The 22285-nt window shown below is 43.5% G+C and overlaps 1 protein-coding gene across 1 annotated transcript in view; it reads left to right on the top strand.

Annotated features, from left to right (window-relative positions):
- The window catches only part of LOC121547668 (tyrosine-protein kinase Mer), a 52617-nt gene extending 32924 nt beyond the window's left edge, over positions 1 to 19693 (top strand). Inside the window, exons 12-21 of the mRNA XM_041859042.1 lie at positions 938 to 1026; positions 3010 to 3105; positions 3343 to 3423; positions 3709 to 3801; positions 3997 to 4115; positions 4238 to 4347; positions 6614 to 6773; positions 16936 to 17072; positions 17376 to 17436; positions 17913 to 19693. Coding sequence (XP_041714976.1) covers positions 938 to 1026; positions 3010 to 3105; positions 3343 to 3423; positions 3709 to 3801; positions 3997 to 4115; positions 4238 to 4347; positions 6614 to 6773; positions 16936 to 17072; positions 17376 to 17436; positions 17913 to 18440 — 1474 coding nt within the window. The 3' untranslated portion in view covers positions 18441 to 19693. The remainder of the gene's footprint in view (positions 1 to 937; positions 1027 to 3009; positions 3106 to 3342; positions 3424 to 3708; positions 3802 to 3996; positions 4116 to 4237; positions 4348 to 6613; positions 6774 to 16935; positions 17073 to 17375; positions 17437 to 17912) is intronic.
- Positions 19694 to 22285: the final 2592 nt, after the last annotated feature.

Genomic DNA, 22285 nt, shown 5'->3' on the forward strand with positions numbered 1-22285 from the left:
GTTTTCTTCACTCCGTTTCATCAGTAAGAAGCGTCTATTGTATGTTGCAACAGATTTAAAAGTTACTCAGCATTTTGATCCCTGAAGTTGGTGAGGGTAAACGGTGTATTGGTCAGTGGAAGTGGTTATATTTCCTGTTGAAGCAGGGGTATAGTTACTCAGTACATCCGGATACCTTGTCAATAAAGCAGCCTGGTTTCCTCATAATCACTGACAACAGCTGCAGCTGAGGTCAAGGCTGCCAAGGTTGTACTGACTGGCTCATGTTCATTAGGCACCAAATGGAAGAAAACAGCTGGACTAAATCAGCAGTGAGACCTTGGTGGTGTTTTCAACAGAAAATTAAAATGGGCCTATCTCATTGGACAAGCCCAGGTAGTCCCTCCCTGTTTGTCTGTTTTCTTCTGTTTGGTGCCTAATGAACACAACCATCCCTGGTCTTACTGCTGAAGACCGAGGTAGTCCAGCTGTGTTGGAAAGAAATACCAAAAAAATCCTCTCCACTCTGCTCCACCACTCCTCTCTGCTCCTCTCTCCTCTGCTCCTCTCCTCTCCTCTCCTCTCCTCTCCTCTCCTCTCCTCTCCTCTCCTCTCCTCTCCTCTCCTCTCCTCTCCTCAACACCAAAACAACCCATCTCCTTTCCTTTCTGCTGTCTCTGTTCTGGAATTCATTATGTTAAAGAGGTGACTCAGTGTTGCCGTTCAGGATATACAGATAAGAATGCTCAAAACTGGCAGACAACCTCTCATCCCCCAGAGGCAGGAAAATATCAGGTCATGGAGCTAGCTTCCTGATTCAAGATGAATTCTCAATCTAACGTCAACCAAGTGATTACAACTCTGAGGCAAGCTCTTGTTAAAGTGTTAGTGAGTGTGTGACTCACTCTGCTCAATTGTATATAGTAACTTGTTTTGTTTCTCTCTGGCGCCCCTGCAGTCAGATGTTTGGAAGTGGAGAGAAGCTTCAACCCATTGTTCAGTACAGGCCACACAGGTCCTACAACCGATCAGCCATTGAAATTACACGTACGTTAATAAACGTTCTACTCTGATCTAATCTACTCTGCTCTACTTTACTCTACTGTGTTCTACTCTAATCCTTAATGTTTCTATTAACATACAGTACCAGTCAAAAGTTTGGACACACCTACTCATTCAAGGGTTTTTCTTTATTTTTAGTATTTTCTACATTGTAGAATAATAGTGAAGACATCAAAACTATGAAATAACACATATGGAATCATATAGTAACCAAAAAAGTGTTAAACAAATCAAAATATATTTTATATTTGAGATTCTTCAAAGTAGCCACCCTTTGCCTTGTTGACAGCTTTGCACACTCTTGGCATTCTCTCAACCAGCTTCATAAGGTAGTCACCTGGAATGCATTTCAATTAACAGGTGTGCCTTGTTAAAAGTTAATTTGTGGAATTTCTTTCCTTCTTAATGCGTTTGAGCCAATCAGTTGTGTTGTGGCAGGGTAGGGGTGGTATACAGAAGATAGCCCTATTTGGTAAAAGACCAAGTCCATATTATGGCAAGAACAGTTCAAATAAGCAAAGAGAAACAACAGTCCATCATTACTTTAAGACATGAAGGTCAGTCAATCCTGAAAATTTCAAGAACTTTTAAAGTTTCTTCAAGTACAGTCGCAAAAACCATCAAATATGGTGCAAATAGTCTGCATAGCCATTTGATTAGATGTTCAGGAGTCTTATGGCTTGAGGGTAGAAGCTGTTTAGAAGCTTCTTGGACCTAGACTTGGCGCTTTGGTACCGCTTGCCGTGCAGTAGCAGAGAGAACAGTCTATGACTAGGGTGGCTGGAGTCTTTGACCATTTTTAGGACCTTCCTCTGACACCCCCTGGTATAGAGGTCCTGAATGGCAGGAAGCTTGGCCCCAGTGATGAAACTGGCTCTCATGAGGACCGCCACAGGAAAGGAAGACCCATAGTTACCTCTGCTGCAGAGGATGTTCATAAGAGTTACCAGCCTCATAAATTGCAGCCCAAATAAATGCTTCACAGAGTTCAAGTAACAGACACATCTCAACATCAACTGTTCAGAGGAGACTGCGTGAATCAGGCCTTCATGGTCGAATTGCTGCAAAGAAACCACTACTAAAGGACACCAATAAGAAGAAGAGACTTGCTTGGGCCAAGAAACACAAGCAATAGACATTAGACCGGTGGAAATCTGTCTGATTTTGAGATTTTTGGTTCCAAACACTGTGTCTTTGTGAGACGCAGAGTAGGTGAACGGATGATCTCCGCATGTGTGGTTCCCACCGTGAAGCATGGAGGAGGAGGTGTGGGGGTGCTTTGCTGGTGACACTGTCAGTGATTTATTTAGAATTCAAGGCACACTTAACCAGCATGGCTACCTTAGCATTCTGCAGCGATACACATTCCCATCTGGTTTGCGCTTAGTGGGACTATCATTTGTTTTTCAACAGGACAATGACCCAACACACCACCAGGCTGTGTAATGGCTATTTTACCAAGAAGGAGAGTGATGGAGTGCTGCATCAGATGACCTGGCCTCCACAATCCCCCGACCTCAACCCAATTGAGATGGTTTGGGTTTAGTTGGATCGCAGAGTGAGGGAAAAGCAGCCAACAAGTGCTCAGCATATGTGGGAACTCCTTCAAGACTGTTGCAAAAGCATTCCAGGTGAAGCTGGTTGAGAGAATGCCAAGAGTGTGCAAAGCTGTCATCAAGGCGAAGGGTGGCTACTTTGAAGAATCTCAAATATAAAATATATTTTGATTTGTTTAATACTTTTTTGGTTACTACATGATTCCATATGTGCTATTTCATAGTTTTGATGTCTTCACTATTATTCTATAATTTAGAAAATAGTTTTAAAAAATAAAGGAAAACCCTGGAATGAGTAGGTGTGTCCAAACTTTTGACTGGTACTGTATATCAGAGAAGAAAATCTATATCCACAGATTCTGCTCAATAATAGAAATAGGAGCTATATTTTCCCCTCTTGCTCCCTTTCTAGTTGGTAACCTGGGTGTGAGTGATGAACTCCAAGCCAAACTACAGGACTTCATGATTATGAGAAACCTGCTTTCCATCGGGAAGATTCTGGGAGAGGGTGAGGATGACATTCATTTGATTATTTATTACACAAAAGTATGAGGCGATTTGTGTTATAAATTAGGTAGAATAAAACCTTTTCTTAATCATATGTCATTTCTTCAATTTTTTGGTCATCTCATTTCTTTGTGGCTGCTCCTTAATCACATTTCACATGTTATTTATTTGTTGCTATTTGTCATTTAGCTGTATTTCTGACTGTTACCTCTATAGTTACCCATTGTTTATTGACCAGGTGAATTTGGCTCTGTGGTGGAGGGAAATCTGAAACAACTGGATGGAACGTCTGAGAAAGTGGCTGTGAAGACCATGAAATGTGAGCTTCTTCATCCTCTATTTGTTTTCTTTAATTGGGCTGATCTAACAATGCCCATTCATTTAGGTCAGATTCAGATAGCTTTTTTCTCCTTCTTACTCTCTGAGTAATATCCTAGAATGTTGATGAATTCCACATAGCCTGGTCCCAGATCTTTTTGTGCTGTATATGACCGCAGGAGTTGGCATGCCAATGACCGCAGGAGTTGGAAAGACAGTGCAAACAGATCTAAGACCAGGCTAAATAACACATACAATTTGTATTAATCTCCTCTTTGTTTTCCAGTGGATAACTTCTCCCAGAGGGAGATAGAGGAGTTCCTGAATGAGGCTGCCTGTATGAAGGACTTCGACCACCCTAACGTCATCCGGCTGCTAGGTACTGTAGGTCTTCTTTGCTGCCATCACAGACCATCCTGCTCAGTCCTGGTCCATCATGCAGAAACGATGGATTCATGCTCACTCACTCCATCCAGCCATATATACACATAAGAGAGATCAAAAGTTGATGTCTAAAAGATCTTGTAAAATGTACTGGTATTTACCTGGTATTACGTTGACCTGCTCCTGTTAGGTGTTTGTCTGGAGGCGGGGTCTGGTCACTTTCCCAAGCCCATGGTGATCCTGCCCTTCATGAGATATGGAGACCTCCATAGCTTCCTGCTGCGCTCACGCCTCGGAGACTGTCCACTGGTGAGCTATCTGATGCGTTCCCGACGAGCACTTTGGAAAAAAGTATTGTCTTGTCTGAATATGGTTAATGACATTGTAATGATGAACATGATGTCTTCTTCTTCTTCTTCTTCTTCTTTCAGTTCCTGCCCACGCAGACGCTCCTGAAGTTTATGATTGACATCGCCATGGGGATGGAATACCTCAGTGGGCGGAACTTCCTCCACCGCGACTTGGCTGCACGCAACTGCATGTAGGTGTACATTTCACCTGAAACAGAGCCATACAAAACATTACAAACACCTTCCTAATATTGAGTTGCACCCCCTTTTGCCCTCAGAACAGCCTCAATTCGTCGGGCATGGACTCTACAAGGTGTCAAAAGCGTTCCACAGGGATGCTGGCCCATGTTGACTCCAATGCTTCCCACAGTTGTGTCAAGTTGGCTGGATGTCCTTTCGGTGGTGGACCATTCTTGAAACACACGGGAAACTGTTGAGCGTGAAAAACCCAGCAGCGTTGCAGTTCTTGACACACTCAAAACAGTGCGCCTGGCACTTACTACCATACCCCTTTCAAAGGCACTTAATATTTTGTCTTGCCCATTCACCCTCTGAATGGCACACATACACAATCCATGTTTCAATTGTCTCAAGGCTTAAAAATCCTTCTTTAACCTGTCTCCTCCCCTTCATCTACACTGATTTGAAGTGGATTTAACAAGTGACATCAATAAGGGATCATAGCTTTTACCTAGATTTACCTGGGCAGTCTATGTCATGGAAATAGCAGGTATTGCTAATGTTTTGAACACATAGTGATTACATCTTTACATTTTGACAAAGTTCAGGTCAGAGCTGTATATACACACACACACCCATATAAAAACTGAACAAAAATATAAACGCAACATTGGTCCCATGTTTCATGAGCTGTGTTACGAACCCCGTGGCTTTAAACGTCTAGGGGGATGGACATGAGACCCGTAACATAATTCATGCAAATTAGGATGATGACATGGAACAGTGAGAACGAAAAACTACACGACAACCATAAACTACCGTCAAACATAAAATGTTTATTTGTGAACACACGGTAAAGGTTTGGGAAAAAGGGCTGAGCAGGACCCAAGAAATGAAACAATAGTGTAAAACACCCCTAAACTGATCTTGCCTGCTTCAAGAACCGCTAAGCTACTGCTACTCATACAAAAATACAGTGGGTGGTCCGCTCAGGTCTAACTAGTGTTTATAGACAGTTCTTTCTACGGGTAATGTATGCCCAAGGGCAGCTTGCTTAACTTCCCCTTTTCCCAGAAACACACAAAGTTACCAAACAGAGTAACCAGCAAATTAGTGAGTACTCTAAACACAGGACATCACAGTATCCATTACTCACATACAAAAAAGTAGTCTAACAAAATTACCAAACAGGGTAACCAGCAACTTAGTGAGTACACAATTCACAGGACACAACAGTATCCATACTCACATACGGAAATAGTCTCTCTCTCTAACAACACAACTGACTGGTTTTTATACAATGGGCTGTGTGATTGAAAAACCAGCAACAGGTGGTGCAATGCAGAGGAATGTTCACTGATTGGTCCACCTTAGCAATCAGCAGACATCTCAACGACCACCAATCAGGAACATACAGGACACCTGTGATTAGGATAGAAGGAGAGGAAAAACACAGGACACAGGATACCTGTATCCGTAACAAGCTGAAATAAAAGATCCCAGATGCACAAAAAGCTTACTTCTCTCAAATGTTGTGCACAAATTTGATAACATCCTTGTTAGTGAGCATTTCTCCTTTGCCAAGATAATCCATCCACCTGACAGGTGTGGCATATCAAGAAGCTGATTAAACAGCATGATCATTACCCAGGTGCACCTTGTCCTGGGGACAATAAAAGGCCACTCTAAAATGTGAAGTTTTGTCACACAACACAATGCCACAGATGTCTCAAGCTTTGAGGGAGCGTGCAATTGGCATGCTGACTGCAGGAATGTCCACCAGAGCTGTTGCAAGATAATTGAATGTTCATTTCTCTACCATAAGCCGCCTCCAACGTCGTTTTAGAGAATTTGGCAGTACGTCCAACCGGCCTCACAACCACAGACCCACATGTATGGCATCATGTGGGCGAGCGTTTCGCTGATGTAAACGTTGTGAACAGTGTGCCTCCCTGATCAACTCTATGCGAAGGAGATGTACCGCGCTGCATGAGCCAAATGGTGGTTTTCTGATCCTCAGGTACCTCAGGTGTAAACGGAGAGTATGGCAGCTTAACCATCCTTGGTCCTTGGTACTGTTAATGCACGACTGTGGTCTATTTTGGCAACTTATTCAAGTAGAAACTCACGGTTGCTGTCCGCCATATTGTCATTGTTATGTAGACACATTGTCCTGTGCTTGTATCCTGCCTAGTCAACGTTGATATGTTTCTAGTAAGTGGAATTGATAGATTGTTCTATCGATTGATTGGTTGGTTGATTGATCTGGTCCTACAGGCTGCGTGATGACATGACGGTGTGTGTGGCAGACTTCGGCTTGTCTAAGAAGATCTACAGTGGTGATTACTACAGACAGGGCAGGATAGCCAAGATGCCTGTGAAATGGATTGCAGTGGAAAGCCTGGCGGACAGAGTCTTCACTGTAAAGAGTGATGTGGTATGGAGGTCCACACACACACACACACACACACACAATGATGTTGTAAGGAAGGTCTGAGATCGAGCTCCCATCAGCTAGTTTCATTTCTTTCAATCCTTTACTGATGGTGGGAATACATGTGAATGTGTCAGAGAGAAAGGAAAAGTACTGTTATTCTAGTAACACTAGTTCCCTTTCTGAAACATTAAACAGTCAGTCAAATTATAGACTGATCATTTCTTTGTCAGTGGGCAAACGTACAAAATCAGCAGGGGATCAAATACTTTTTTAGCATATATATAGCCTCGTTATTGTTATTTTATTGTGTTATTGTATTAATTTACTATTTTATTTTTATCTATTTGCTACTTTTCTTACTTTTTAACTGCATTGTTGGGAAAGGGCTCGTAAGTAAGCATTTCACAGTAAAGTCTTCACTTGTTGTATTCGGCGCATGTGACAAATACAATTGGTGGGAATAAATGTGAATGTATCAGATAGAAAGGAAAAGTACTGTTATTCTAGTAACACTACTTCCCTTTCTGAAACATTAAACAGTCAGCCCGTGAAGTTCAGGCCACAGCTCACAGCATTGGAAAAGTCCTTGGGTAGGTTAACAGATTTCTCATCAAAGAGCCGTGTGACTGCTGAACAGTTAAACGGCTATCCGGACTTTCTGCTTTTCACCCCCTACCTACATCACATTCAATCAATCACCTAACCAAACCTACATGTACATATTACATCAATCAATCAACCTAACTACCTCGTACCCCAGTACACTGACTCAGTACTCCTTGTACAGTGAGGGAAAAAAGTATTTGATCCCCTGCTGATTTTGTATGTTTGCCCACTGACAAAGAAATGATCAGTCTATAATTTTAATGGTAGGTTTATTTGAACAGTGAGAGACAGAATAACAACAAAAACATTCAGAAAAACGCATGTCAAAAATGTTATAAATTGATTTGCATTTTAATGAGGGAAATAAGTATTTGACCCCTCTGCAAAACATGACTTAGTACTTGGTGGCAAAACCCTTGTTGGCAATCACAGAGGTCAGACGTTTCTTGTAGTTGGCCACCAGGTTTGCACACATCTCAGGAGTGATTTTGTCCCACTCCTCTTTGCAGATCTTCTCCAAGTCATTAAGGTTTCGAGGCTGACGTTTGGCAACTCAAACCTTCAGCTCCCTCCACAGATGGGATTAAGGTCTGGAGACTGGCTAGGCCACTCCAGGACCTTAATGTGCTTCTTCTTGAGCCACTCCTTTGTTGCCTTGGCTGTGTGTTTTGGGTCATTGTCATGCTGGAATACCCATCCACGACCCATTTTCAATGCCCTGGCTGAGGGAAGGAGGTTCTCACCAAAGATTTGACGGTACATGGCCCCGTCCATCGTCCCTTTGATGCGGTGAAGTTGTCCTGTCCCCTTAGCAGAAAAACACCCCCAAAGCATAATGTTTCCACCTCCATGTTTGACGGTGGGGATGGTGTTCTTGGGGTCATAGGCAGCATTCCTCCTCCTCCAAACACGGCGAGTTGAGTTGATGCCAATTTAAGCTCAATTTAGGTCTCATCTGACCACAACACTTTCACCCAGTTCTCCTCTGAATCATTCAGATGTTCATTGGCAAACTTCAGACGGGCATGTATATGTGCTTTCTTGAGCAGGGGGACCTTGCGGGCGCTGCAGGATTTCAGTCCTTCACGGCATAGTGTGTTAACAATTGTTTTCTTGGTGACTATGGTCCCAGCTGCCTTGAGATCATTGACAAGATCCTCCCGTGTAGTTCTGGGCTGATTCCTCACCGTTCTCATGATCATTGCAACTCCACGAGGTGAGATCTTGCATGGAGCCCCAGGCCGAGGGAGATTGACAGTTCTTTTGTGTTTCTTCCATTTGCGAATAATCGCACCAACTGTTGTCACCTTCTCACCAAGCTGCTTGGCGATGGTCTTGTAGCCCATTCCAGCCTTGTGTAGGTCTACAATCTTGTCCCTGACATCCTTGGATAGCTCTTTGGTCTTGGCCATGGTGGAGAGTTTGGAATCTGATTGATAGATTGCTTCTGTGGACAGGTGTCTTTTATACAGGTAACAAGCTGAGATTAGGAGCACTCCCTTTAAGAGTGTGCTCCTAATCTCAGCTCGTTACCTGTATAAAAGACACCTGGGAGCCAGAAATCTTTCTGATTGAGAGGGGGTCAAATACTTATTTCCCTCATTAAAATGCAAATCAATTTATAACATTTTTGACATGCGTTTTTCTGGATTTTTCTGTTGTTATTCTGTCTCTCACTGTTCAAATAAACCTACCATAAAAATTATAGACTGATCATTTCTTTGTCAGTGGGCAAACGTACAAAATCAGCAGTCATACTCTGGACCTAGTTTTGTCCCATGGAATAAATGTTGTAGATCTTAATGTTTTTCCACAAAATCCTGGACTATCGGACCACCATTTTATTACGTTTGCAATCGCAACAAATAATCTGCTCAGACCCCAACCAAGGAGCATCAAAAGTCGTGCTATAAATTCTCAGACAACACAAAAATTCCTTGATGCCCTTCCAGACTCCTTCTGCCTACCCAAGGACGTCAGAGGACAAAAATCAGTTAACCACTTAACTGAGGAACTCAATTTAACCTTGCGCAATACCCTAGATGCAGTTGCACCCCTAAAAACGAAAAACATTTGTCATAAGAAACTAGCTCCCTGGTATACAGAAAATACCCGAGCTTTGAAGCAAGCTTCCAGGAAATTGGAACGGAAATGGCGCCACACCAAACTGGAAGTCTTCCGACTAGCTTGGAAAGACAGTACCGTGCAGTACCGAAGAGCCCTCACTGCTGCTCGATCATCCTACTTTTCCAACTTAATCGAGGAAAATAAGAACAATCCAAAATTTCTTTTTGATACTGTTGCAAAGCTAACTAAAAAGCAGCATTCCCCAAGAGAGGATGGCTTTCACTTCAGCAGTAATAAATTCATGAACTTCTTTGAGGAAAAGATCATGACCATTAGAAAGCAAATTACGGACTCCTCTTTGAATCTGCGTATTCCTCCAGGGCTTAGCTGTCCTGGATCTGCACAGCTCTGCGAGGGCCTGGGATCGGGAGAGACACTTAAGTGTTTTAGTACTATATCTCTTGACACAATGATGAAAATAATCATGGCCTCTAAACCTTCAAGCTGCATACTGGATCCTATTCCTACTAAACTGCTGAAGGAGCTGCTTCCTGTGCTTGGCCCTCCTATGTTGAACATAATAAACAGCTCTCTATCCACCGGATGTGTACCAAACTCACTAAAAGTGGCAGTGATAAAGCCTCTCTTGAAAAAGCCAAACCTTGACCCGGAAAATATAAAAAACTATCGGCCTATATCGAATCTTCCATTCCTCTCAAAAATTTTAGAAAAAGCTGTTGCGCAGCAACTCACTGCCTTTCTGAAGACAAACAATGTATACGAAATGCTTCAGTCTGGTTTTAGACCCCATCATAGCACTGAGACTGCACTTGTGAAGGTGGTAAATGACCTTTTAATGGCGTCAGACCGAGGCTCTGCATCTGTCCTCGTGCTACTAGACCTTAGTGCTGCCTTTGACACTATCGATCACCACATTCTTTTGGAGAGACTGGAAACCCAAATTGGTCTACACGGACAAGTTCTGGCCTGGTTTAGATCTTACCTGTCGGAAAGATATCAGTTTGTCTCTGTGAATGGTCTGTCCTCCGACAAATCAACTGTACATTTCGGTGTTCCTCAAGGTTCCGTTTTAGGACCACTATTGTTTTCACTATATATTTTACCTCTTGGGGATGTTATTCGAAAACATAATGTTAACTTTCACTGCTATGCGGATGACACACAGCTGTACATTTCAATGAAACATGGTGAAGCCCCAAAATTGCCCTCGCTAGAAGCCTGTGTTTCAGACATAAGGAAGTGGATGGCTGAAAACTTTCTACTTTTAAACTCGGACAAAACAGAGATGCTTGTTCTAGGTCCCAAGAAACAAAGAGATCTTCTGTTAAATCTGACAATTCATCTTGATGGTTGTAAAGTCGTCTCAAATAAATCTGTGAAGGACCTCGGCGTTACTCTTGACCCTGATCTCTCTTTTGACGAACATATCAAGACTGTTTCAAGGACAGCTTTTTTCCATCTACGTAACATTGCAAAAATCAGAAATTTTCTGTCCAAAAATGATGCAGAAAAATTAATCCATGCATTTGTTACTTCTAGGTTAGACTACTGCAATGCTCTACTTTCCGGCTACCCGGATAAAGCACTAAATAAACTTCAGTTAGTGCTAAATACGGCTGCTAGAATCCTGACTAGAACCAATAAATTTGATCATATTACTCCAGTGCTAGCTTCCCTACACTGGCTTCCTGTTAAGGCAAGGGCTGATTTCAAGGTTTTACTGTTAACCTATAAAGCGTTACATGGGCTTGCTCCTACCTATCTTTCCGAGTTGGTCCTGCCGTACATACCAATACGTACGCTACGGTCACAAGACGCAGGCCTCCTAATTGTCCCTAGAATTTCTAAGCAAACAGCGGGAGGCAGGGCTTTCTCCTATAGATCTCCATTTTTATGGAACAGTTTGCCTACCCATGTGAGAGACGCAGACTCGGTCTCAACCTTTAAGTCTTTACTGAAGACTTATCTCTTCAGTAGGTCATATGATTGAGTGTAGTCTGGCCCAGGAGTGTGAAGGTGAACGGAAAGGCTCTGGAGCAACGAACAGCCCTTGCTGTCTCTGCCAGGCCGGTTCCCCTCTCTCCACTGGGGTTCTCTGCCTCTAACCCTGTTACAGGGGCTGAGTCACTGGCTTGCTGGTGCTCTTTCATGCCGTCCCTAGGAGGGGTGCGTCACTTGAGTGGGTTGAGTTACTGACGTGATCTTCCTGTCTGGGTTGGCGCCCCCCTTGGTTTGTGCTGTGGTGGAGACCTCTGTGGGCTATACTCGGCCTTGTCTCAGGATTGTAAGTTGGTGGTTGAGGATATCCCTCTGGTGGTGCGGGGGCTGTGCTTTGGCAGAGTGGGTGGGGTTATATCCTTCCTGTTTGGCCCTGTCCGGGGTTTCTTCGGATGGGGCCACAGTGTCTCCCGGACCGCTCCTGTCTCAGCCTCCAGTATTTATGCTGCAGTAGTTTATGTGTCGGGGGGCTGGGGTTAGTTGGTTATACCTGGAGTACTTCTCCTGTCTTATCCAGTGTCCTGTGTGAATTTAAGTATGCTCTCTCTAATTCTCTCGTTCTCTCTTTCTCTCTGAGAACCTGAGCCCTAGGACCATACGTCAGGACTACCGGGCATGCTGACACCTTGCTGTCCCCAGTCCGCCTGGCCTTGCTGCTATTCCAGTTTCAACTGTTCTGCCTGCGGTTACGAAACCCCTACCTGTCCCAGACCTGCTGTTTTCAACTCTTAATGATCGGCTATGAAAAGCCAACTGAGAGACCTGAGCCCTAGGACCATACGTCGGGACTACCGGCCGTGGTGACTCCTTGCTGTCCCCAGTCCGCCTGGCCTTGCTGCTATTCCAGTTTCAACTGTTCTGCCTGCGGTTATGGAACCCCTACCTGTCCCAGACCTGCTGTTTTCAACTCTTAATGATCGGCTATGAAAAGCCAACTGAGATTTATTCCTGATTATTATTTGACCATGCTTGTCACTTATGAACATTTTTGAACATCTTGGCATGGTTCTGTTATAATCTCCACCCGGCACAGCCAGAAGAGGACTGGCCACCCCTCATAGCCTGGTTCCTCTCTAGGTTTCTTCCTAGGTTTTGGCCTTTCTAGGGAGTTTTTCCTAGCCACCGTGCTTCTACACCTGCATTACTAGCTGTTTGGGGTTTTAGGCTGGGTTTCTGTACAGCACTTCGAGATATTAGCTGATGTAAGAAGGGCTATATAAAATAAAATTGATTGATTGAGGGGATCAAATACTTTTTTAGCATGTATATAGCCTCGTTATTGTTATTTTATTGTGTTATTGTATTAATTTACTATTTTATTTGTATCTATTTGCTACTTTTCTTACTTTTTAACTGCATTGTTGGGAAAGGGCTCGTAAGTAAGCATTTCACAGTAAAGTCTTCACGTGTTGTATTCGGCGCATGTGACAAATACAATTGGTGGGAATAAATGTGAATGTATCAGATAGAAAGGAAAAGTACTGTTATTCTGGTAACACTAGTTCCCTTTCTGAAACATTAAACAGTCAGCCCGTGAAGTTCAGGCCACAGCTCACAGCATTGGAAAAGTCCTTGGGTAGGTTAACAGATTTCTCATCAAAGAGCCGTGTGACTGCTGAACAGTTAAACGGCTATCCGGACTTTCTGCTTTTCACCCCCTACCTACATCACATTCAATCAATCACCTAACCAAACCTACATGTACATATTACATCAATCAATCAACCTAACTACCTCGTACCCCAGTACACTGACTCAGTACTCCTTGTACAGTGAGGGAAAAAAGTATTTGATCACGTGCTGATTTTGTACGTTTGCCCACTGACAAAGAAATGATCAGTCTATAATTTTAATGGTAGGTTTATTTGAACAGTGAGAGACAGAATAACAACAAAAACATTCAGAAAAACGCATGTCAAAAATGTTATAAATTGATTTGCATTTTAATGAGGGAAATAAGTATTTGACCCCTCTGCAAAACATGACTTAGTACTTGGTGGCAAAACCCTTGTTGGCAATCACAGAGGTCAGACGTTTCTTGTAGTTGGCCACCAGGTTTGCACACATCTCAGGAGTGATTTTGTCCCACTCCTCTTTGCAGTTCTTCTCCAAGTCATTAAGGTTTCGAGGCTGACGTTTGGCAACTCGAACCTTCAGCTCCCTCCACAGATGGGATTAAGGTCTGGAGACTGGCTAGGCCACTCCAGGACCTTAATGTGCTTCTTCTTGAGCCACTCCTTTGTTGCCTTGGCCGTGTGTTTTGGGTCATTGTCATGCTGGAATACCCATCCACGACCCATTTTCAATGCCCTGGCTGAGGGAAGGAGGTTCTCACCAAAGATTTGACGGTACATGGCCCCGTCCATCGTCCCTTTGATGCGGTGAAGTTGTCCTGTCCCCTTAGCAGAAAAACACCCCCAAAGCATAATGTTTCCACCTCCATGTTTGACGGTGGGGATGGTGTTCTTGGGGTCATAGGCAGCATTCCTCCTCCTCCAAACACGGCGAGTTGAGTTGATGCCAATTTAAGCTCAATTTAGGTCTCATCTGACCACAACACTTTCACCCAGTTCTCCTCTGAATCATTCAGATGTTCATTGGCAAACTTCAGACGGGCATGTATATGTGCTTTCTTGAGCAGGGGGACCTTGCGGGCGCTGCAGGATTTCAGTCCTTCACGGCATAGTGTGTTAACAATTGTTTTCTTGGTGACTATGGTCCCAGCTGCCTTGAGATCATTGACAAGATCCTCCCGTGTAGTTCTGGGCTGATTCCTCACCGTTCTCATGATCATTGCAACTCCACGAGGTGAGATCTTGCATGGAGCCCCAGGCCGAGGGAGATTGACAGTTCTTTTGTGTTTCTTCCATTTGCGAATAATCGCACCAACTGTTGTCACCTTCTCACCAAGCTGCTTGGCGATGGTCTTGTAGCCCATTCCAGCCTTGTGTAGGTCTACAATCTTGTCCCTGACATCCTTGGAGAGCTCTTTGGTCTTGGCCATGGTGGAGAGTTTGGAATCTGATTGATAGATTGCTTCTGTGGACAGGTGTCTTTTATACAGGTAACAAGCTGAGATTAGGAGCACTCCCTTTAAGAGTGTGCTCCTAATCTCAGCTCGTTACCTGTATAAAAGACACCTGGGAGCCAGAAATCTTTCTGATTGAGAGGGGGTCAAATGCTTATTTCCCTCATTAAAATGCAAATCAATTTATAACATTTTTGACATGCGTTTTTCTGGATTTTTCTGTTGTTATTCTGTCTCTCACTGTTCAAATAAACCTACCATAAAAATTATAGACTGATCATTTCTTTGTCAGCGGGCAATACTTTTTTAGCATGTATATAGCCTCGTTATTGTTATTTTATTGTGTTATTGTATTAATTTACTATTTTATTTGTATCTATTTGCTACTTTTCTTACTTTTTAACTGCATTGTTGGGAAAGGGCTCGTAAGTAAGCATTTCACAGTAAAGTCTTCACTTGTTGTATTCGGCGCATGTGACAAATACAATTGGTGGGAATAAATGTGAATGTATCAGATAGAAAGGAAAAGTACTGTTATTCTAGTAACACTACTTCCCTTTCTGAAACATTAAACAGTCAGCCCGTGAAGTTCAGCTCACAGCATTGGAAAAGTCCTTGGGTAGGTTAACAGAGTTCTCAACAAAGAGCTGTGTGACTGCTGAACAGTTAAACGGCTATCCGGACTTTCTGTTTTTCACCCTCTACCTACATGTACATAGTACTTCAATCAATCAACCCAACTACCTCGTACCCCAGTATACTGACTCAGTACTCCTTGTATATAGCATGTAAACGCAGCAAAAAAAGAAACGTCCTCTCACTGTCAACTGCGTTTATTTTCAGCAAACTTAACATGTGTAAATATTTGTATGAACATAAGATTCAACAACTGAGACATAAACTGAACAAGTTCCACAGACATCTGACTAACAGAAATTGAATAATGTGTCCCTGAACAAAGGGGGGGTCAAAATCAAAAGTAACAGTCAGTATCTGGTGTGGCCACCAGCTGCATGAAGTACTGCAGCACATCTCCTCATGGACTGCACCAGATTTGCCAGTTCTTGCTGTGAGATGTTACCCCACTCTTCCACCAAGGCACCTGCAAGTTCCCAGAAATTTCTGGGGGGAATGGCCCTAGCCCTCACCCTCCGATCCAACAGGTCCCAGACGTGCTCAATGGGATTGAGATCCGGGCTCTTCGCTGGCCATGGCAGAACACTGACATTCCTCTCTTGCAGGAAATCACGCACAGAACAAGCAGTATGGCTGGTGGCATTGTCATGGATGAGCCTGCAGGAAGAGTACCACATGAGGGAGGAGGATGTCTTCCCTGTAACGCACAGCATTGAGATTGCCTGCAATGACAACAAGCTCAGTCCGATGATGCTGTGACACACCGCCCCAGACCATGACGGACCCTCCACCTCCAAATCGATCTCGCTCCAGAGTACAGGCCTCGGTGTAACGCCCATTCCTTCAACGATAAACGCGAATCCGACCATCCCCCCTGGTGAGACAAAACCGCGACTCGTCAGTGAAGAGCACTTTTTGCCAGTCCTGTATGGTCCAGTGACAGTGGGTTTGTGCCCATAGGCGATGTTGTTGCCAGTGATGTCTGGTGAGGACCTGCCTTATAACAGGCCTACAAGCCCTCAGTCCAGCCTCTCTCAGCCTATTGCGGACAGTCTGAGCACAGATGGAGGGATTGTGCATTCCTGGTGTAACTCGGGCAGTTGTTGTTGCCATCCTGTACCTGTCCCGCAGGTGTGATGTTCGGATGTACCGATCCTGTGCAGGTGTTGTTACACGTGGTCTGAAACTGTGAGGACGATCAGCTGTCCGTCCTGTCTCCCTGTAGCGCTGTCTTAGGCATCTCACAGTACGGACATTGCAATTTATTGCCCTGGCCACATCTGCAGTCCTCATGCCTCCTTGCAGCATGCCTAAGGCACGTTCACGCAGATGAGCAGGGACCCTGGGCATCTTTCTTTTGGTGTTTTTCAGAGTCAGTAGAAAGGCCTCTTTAGTGTCCTAAGTTTTCATAACTGTGACCTTAATTGCCTACCGTCTGTAAGCTGTTAGTGTCTTAACGTTAATGTATTAATTTACTTTGATTTGTATCTATTTGTTAATTTTCGTACTTTTTAACTGCATTGTTGGGAAAGGGCTCGTAAGTAAGCATTTCACAGTAAAGTCTACACTTGTTGTATTCGGCGCATGTGACAAATACAATTGGATTTGAATAGACTGCAAATGTGATACATGAAATCACAAATTAAAACACATTTACAGTTCTCTGCTCACGTTATGTAGATGCATCTAACATGGTATTTCTAGTGGGGGCTAGCATAACCTAAGAATTTTAACATTTACGTTAACAGTCTATCACAAGAGAGAAACTACAGCTAACATAATCGTGTGCTGTGTTTCTTCTTGCAGTGGGCATTTGGTGTGACCATGTGGGAGATAGCGACACGGGGCATGACGCCGTACCCTGGCATCCAGAACCATGAGATTTATGACTACCTACTTTTGGGCCACAGGCTGAAGCAGCCAAAAGACTGCCTAGATGAACTGTGAGTGTTTTTCTTCTCTCTACATGGCTGTCGTTCGGATTGGGTTTTAGTGGATAGGAACATTTAGCCTGATCCAAGACCTGTTTGTGCTATATTTCCAACTCCTAAGGTCATTGTCAATGAATGGACATATTAACTATACAGATCTGGGACCAGCTTAAGGAACATTATGTTACAGCCAGGACAATATAGATAAACTGAAGAAGAAGTAATGTCTGCAACTCTGTAACGCTCCCCAGTGGTTTGTTAAGACTCAAAACAGACAACATTTGAATGATTATTTTTACTTCTCCTGTCCACCAGGTACGAGATCATGTACAGCTGTTGGCGTGCTGACCCCCTGGACCGCCCCGTCTTCACTCAGGTGAGAGAACTCCCGGCAAAGCTGCTCTAGACAAAGTCTATGTCCCAAATGGCACTCTATTCAATTTATAGTGCACTACTTTTTACCAGGGCCCATAGGGCTCTGGTCAAAAGTAGTGCACTATATAGGAAATAATATGCTGCCATTTGGGATGCAGCCATAGACATAGACACCCTGGTCAAAAGTAGTGCACTACACTATTAGAAAAAAAGGTGCAATCAAGAACCTAAAACGGTTCTTCGGCTGTCCTCATAGAAGAACCCTTTGAAGAACCCTTTTTGTTTTCAGGTAGAACCCTTTTGGTTCTAGGTAGAACCCTTTCCACAGAGGGTTGTACATGGAACCTGAAATGGTTCTACCTGGAACCAAAAAGGGTTATCCTATGGGGACAGCTGAAGAGTGAATATAACGAATAAGGTGAAATTTGGTACGCAGACATAGACTGCGTAAAGATGAATCTTCTAATCTTCCCTTAGGTAGGAGAACAGTTGGAGAAGCTGACAGAGAAACTTCCGGAGGCTTCTACCAGCAAAGAGGACATCATCTACATCAACACCAGTTTCCCTGAGGAGGATCAGGCCTGTGCTTGTGCAGACCCCGACCTGGATTTGCCGCTTTATAGCTCCTCCCCTTCCTGCAGTCATAGCAACCAATTCAGCCCCTCCCCTTCCTGTAGTCATCTGTTCAGCTCTTCTCCGTCCTGCAGTAACAGTCGCCAGAGACGAGACAACCGAGATCTGTTGACAGCAGTCATCCACGAGAGTATGGAGGAAAAGGAGGAGGAAGATGATCGTTACGTTATTGTCATCTCTAATGCCAATAGGAGCGGGGACCCCGCTGTCACCATGACAGCAGCAGCGGCAACAGCAGCAGCTGTGGACAGTGACACTCCCCTGTTGGCTAGGGAGGGCTTGGGTGGAGTTGTGGGGGGAGCTACTCGTGACTCAGTGGGTGATGTCACTGGGATGGAACAGCACACGAGTGACACAACGCTGTTGCTCTGATGGGCATGGAACATTGGGACTAGAAATCCAGTAATTTGAAATCAGACAAAGAAAAGAAAAGCTCTCTCCCAGGGGTCATGTCTGATGATAATACACATCCTTCTTGTCTGCACTCTGGACTGTTGAGGACATAATATAGGTATTGTAATGACCCTGCCATTGATAAGCACGATGACCACTCACCCAAGGGAGCTAGCTTTCTTGGAGCAGCGGTAACATTTCTGGATCTGGACCCTATGATACTGGGTGCAAATCACGCCTCGCAATCTCGTGCTACTCCCTCATTTTGTTACAGTTTGAACGTATGTTACCGTGTGGATCATGAGCACATAGGCCTTCTGCTTAGTGCAGCATGTGTAGTCTCACGTTGCAACACTTCCAAATAGTTTCACCAAGGATTTGCCCAGTGTCTATAGAAATATAATCCCTATTTCTATGATTCTGTCTTGTGTGGTTCTGTCCAGTTTCCATAGAAATAGAATCCCTATTTCTATGATTCTGTATTATGTGGTTCTGTCCAATTTCCATAGAAATAGAATCCCTATTTCTATGATTCTGTCTTGTGGCATTATTAAAATAGTGTTATTACCTTGTCTATTCCCGAATGCTTTGCATTGAAATAATTGTGACCAGTTTTCCAGTGGATGTTTATACCTCAAATGGTTACCACTAGCTATCAGTGTTAATGCAAGAGATGTACATAAGATATGCTTAATTTGCACATCTCTCTTATAGTATATTTCCAATAAAATAAGCTCTGCTCAAAAATGAAGTCAGTGTATCCCTAGCAGATATTGAAAGCTGTGAACAAGGCACAATTACGGCCAACCACTGTTGTAAGTCAGTAGTACACTCCCATTACAATCAGAGGCCATCTAAACATTTGCATTTAAACTGTATGTAATTTTAACAATTCCTTTTATATATTGAAGTATTTATGAAGTGGCAATGTGTATATGAACTTTACATTATATGTGTATATAGAGTATTGTGTACATATGATGTCGATAAACAAAATAGTTATTTTGAATCTCAGAGGACCTTGTATACAGCCTTGAAGTACTCCACCAAGCTTAGACAGTGGACCCTGGAATGTCCACAATATCTAATAGTTTATATTGCAGATTTTAAGTTAAACTTTTGTTAAATATAAATATAGTCAATGTTGATATTGACTTAATTGTTAAAGAGATTTGCATGTTTTTTTTCATGATGCAATAAACGATTGCAAATAAATATAAAATGCAATTTTTTATCCATCTGACCCTGAAAATAATTCCATCCTGGAATGAATAAGATGCACGCGAACACACACACACACAGTTTTGTTTTACTGTCCTTGTGGGAACCAAAACATTTATTCCCTTTCAATATCCTATTTTCCCTAACCTTTAACCTTAAATCTAACCCTAACCCTAATTATAAACCTAATCCCTAAGCCTAAAATTGAATTATTTCCTTGTGGGGACTGACGAAATGTCCCCACCAAATGTTCCATGTTTTACTATCCTTGTGAGGACTTCTGGTACATACAAGGATAGTTAAACAAAAACACACACACACAGAACATGATGATGATCAGAGAAAGGGAAATAACCGATTTCAAGTTGCTATTGTTTTTAATCAAGTATATATATGGTCACTGGCACTAGCTAGCGTCACACCGCCAACATTTTCTTCGATAGGAGGTGATTCGAGGAGAGTGATCCCCCCCACCCCTCTTTGTGGTTACAGCAGCAGTGTTGTTGAAGTCGGGAGTCGGGTCAAAGCTAGCAGGGGGAGCAAGCACGTACACGAACAGAGTGCGTAAAACAACCTGATCTGCTAGGCCTGTTGTGAGTGCTGATTGTACGGAGATTGTGACAGCTGGTTAAATGGCGTCCCTAGACAAGGCAATAACTAGATGTATGTCAGGAGAAGTGCAGTACTATCATAAGGAGAGTTATACTTGGAATACGGAGGAGGAATGGAAGGAAAAAGAGAGGCAGAGGAGGTCTAAGAGAGAGAGGGAGGAAGAGGGTGAGCTTGAGTCAGTTAAAAAGGGCGGGAAAAAGGGAGATGGTTTGTTAAAGAAGAATGGTAGAAAGTGTAAGCAGAGTGAGTTGAAGACCGGAGGAGAAATGGAAGTGAATGAGGGTGAAGTATCGGAGGTGGTAGGTGTGGTGAAGTTCTCGGAGCCCGAGGTTTGCACCGAGGGTCAGGATAAAGATGAGTCTGTGACAGTAGGAAAAAGTGGACCCTTGCCTTTTGGCTGATCCATTTGTGATTTCAGGGTGGGTGAAAGCAGATTTGGGTGCTGTGGAATCAGTAAGGGTAAGCAGAAGTGGTCTTGTGATAATTGTTTGTCTTTCTGCTGGTCAGAGGGCGCAGGCGCTCCGTGTTAAACGAATGTGGGCAAGATATGTGAATTGTTTTGCTCTCAAGAAAAGGGCGCCATTGAAAGGCGTGATTACTGGGGTAGCGGTAAATGTGAAAGCTGACCAACTGAAGGGGAAGATTCCCGGTGTTTGTGATGCTCGTCGTTTGGTGCGACGCAGACAGGGGGGCATGAGTGGAGAAACAGAAGAGTCATTGTCTGTTCTTTTGAGTTTTGATGTTGAGTCTTTGACCGACAAAGTGATGTTAGGATATATAAGTTATCCGGTACGAGCTTTTGTGCCGAATACATTACATTGTTACAGGTGTCAAGCTCATGGGCATTGTGGCAGAAGTGTGTAGGAGAGAGGTTCCTAGGTGTGAGAAGTGTGCAGAAGGGCATGAGACAAAGGAATGTGTAGCATTGGGGAAAGTAGTGGTACGTGTTAATTGTAGGGGTGCCAATGGGGCTGGGGATCCGAAATGTCCGGTGCGAGAGAGGCAGGTTGAGGTTTCCAGGGTTAGAGTAGTGCAGAAGTTGTCATATGTTGAGGCAGTGAAGAAAGTAGAGAAAGATGGGTCAAGGGGGAGGGATCCTGAGAGGAGTGGTGTGAGTAGTAGATCTGTACCAGTACAGAGGATAAACCAACAAGTGATATATGTTTCAGTAAGATTGGTTTTTTGGCATTTATAGCAATGGTTATCAACTGTACTGCAGGGATGGAACGTAAGTCGCAGAACATAGAGGTTGTGGTGGCAGCTGCAGAGAGGTATTTGGGTGTGCGAGACTTGACATCAGAAGAGTTACAGGGTGTGTTAGGTGGTGTCCCATTCCTTCAGGCTGTTGGCCTGAAGTAGTAATGAATACATTTAAATAGTGGAGTATGGTTAGTATTATTATAATTTTTTGTGAGTGTTAGATGGTAGGGTATATATTGTATTATTATTTTTTTTAAGCAAAGTATAAGGGAGTTATACTCCAGTCTAGTAGGTGGCGATAATGCAACATTTATTTGATGCCAACTGCTGTTAAACCTCATCAAAGAGGAAGCTTTACATGGGGGGTGTTTCATCCTGCGAAAGGGATTTTACAGGCATGCTGGGAACATGAGCGAAGACAGAACACGAGCTTTGGGTGGGTGGGTAATACCCAGGCGAAGGAGATGGGACTGTATGGAAGGGAGTTTAGTCCAACGGTAGTTATTCCTGTAAATCCACCATGGCTACTCCTGCCTCCAGTAGTTGATCTAGAAGTGTTGGAGAGACTACAGAAAGATAGGGAGGGTGTTGATCCATCTGATTTCTTTAAGAGACGTCTGGAAACTGTGTATCAGGATTTTGTGGCCATTTACACAGATGGTTCAAAAGATCCAAGGACAGGACGTACTGGTCAGCATTTGTAGGGCGTGAATGTGGGGTGGAAGTCAAGAAACGTATTACAGATCATCTGGCTGTATAAACGGCGGTGCTGATGGCCATACTGTTGGCCT

The sequence above is a fragment of the Coregonus clupeaformis genome, chromosome 31 (assembly GCF_020615455.1).
Source record: "Coregonus clupeaformis isolate EN_2021a chromosome 31, ASM2061545v1, whole genome shotgun sequence".
Lineage (NCBI taxonomy): Eukaryota > Metazoa > Chordata > Actinopteri > Salmoniformes > Salmonidae > Coregonus > Coregonus clupeaformis.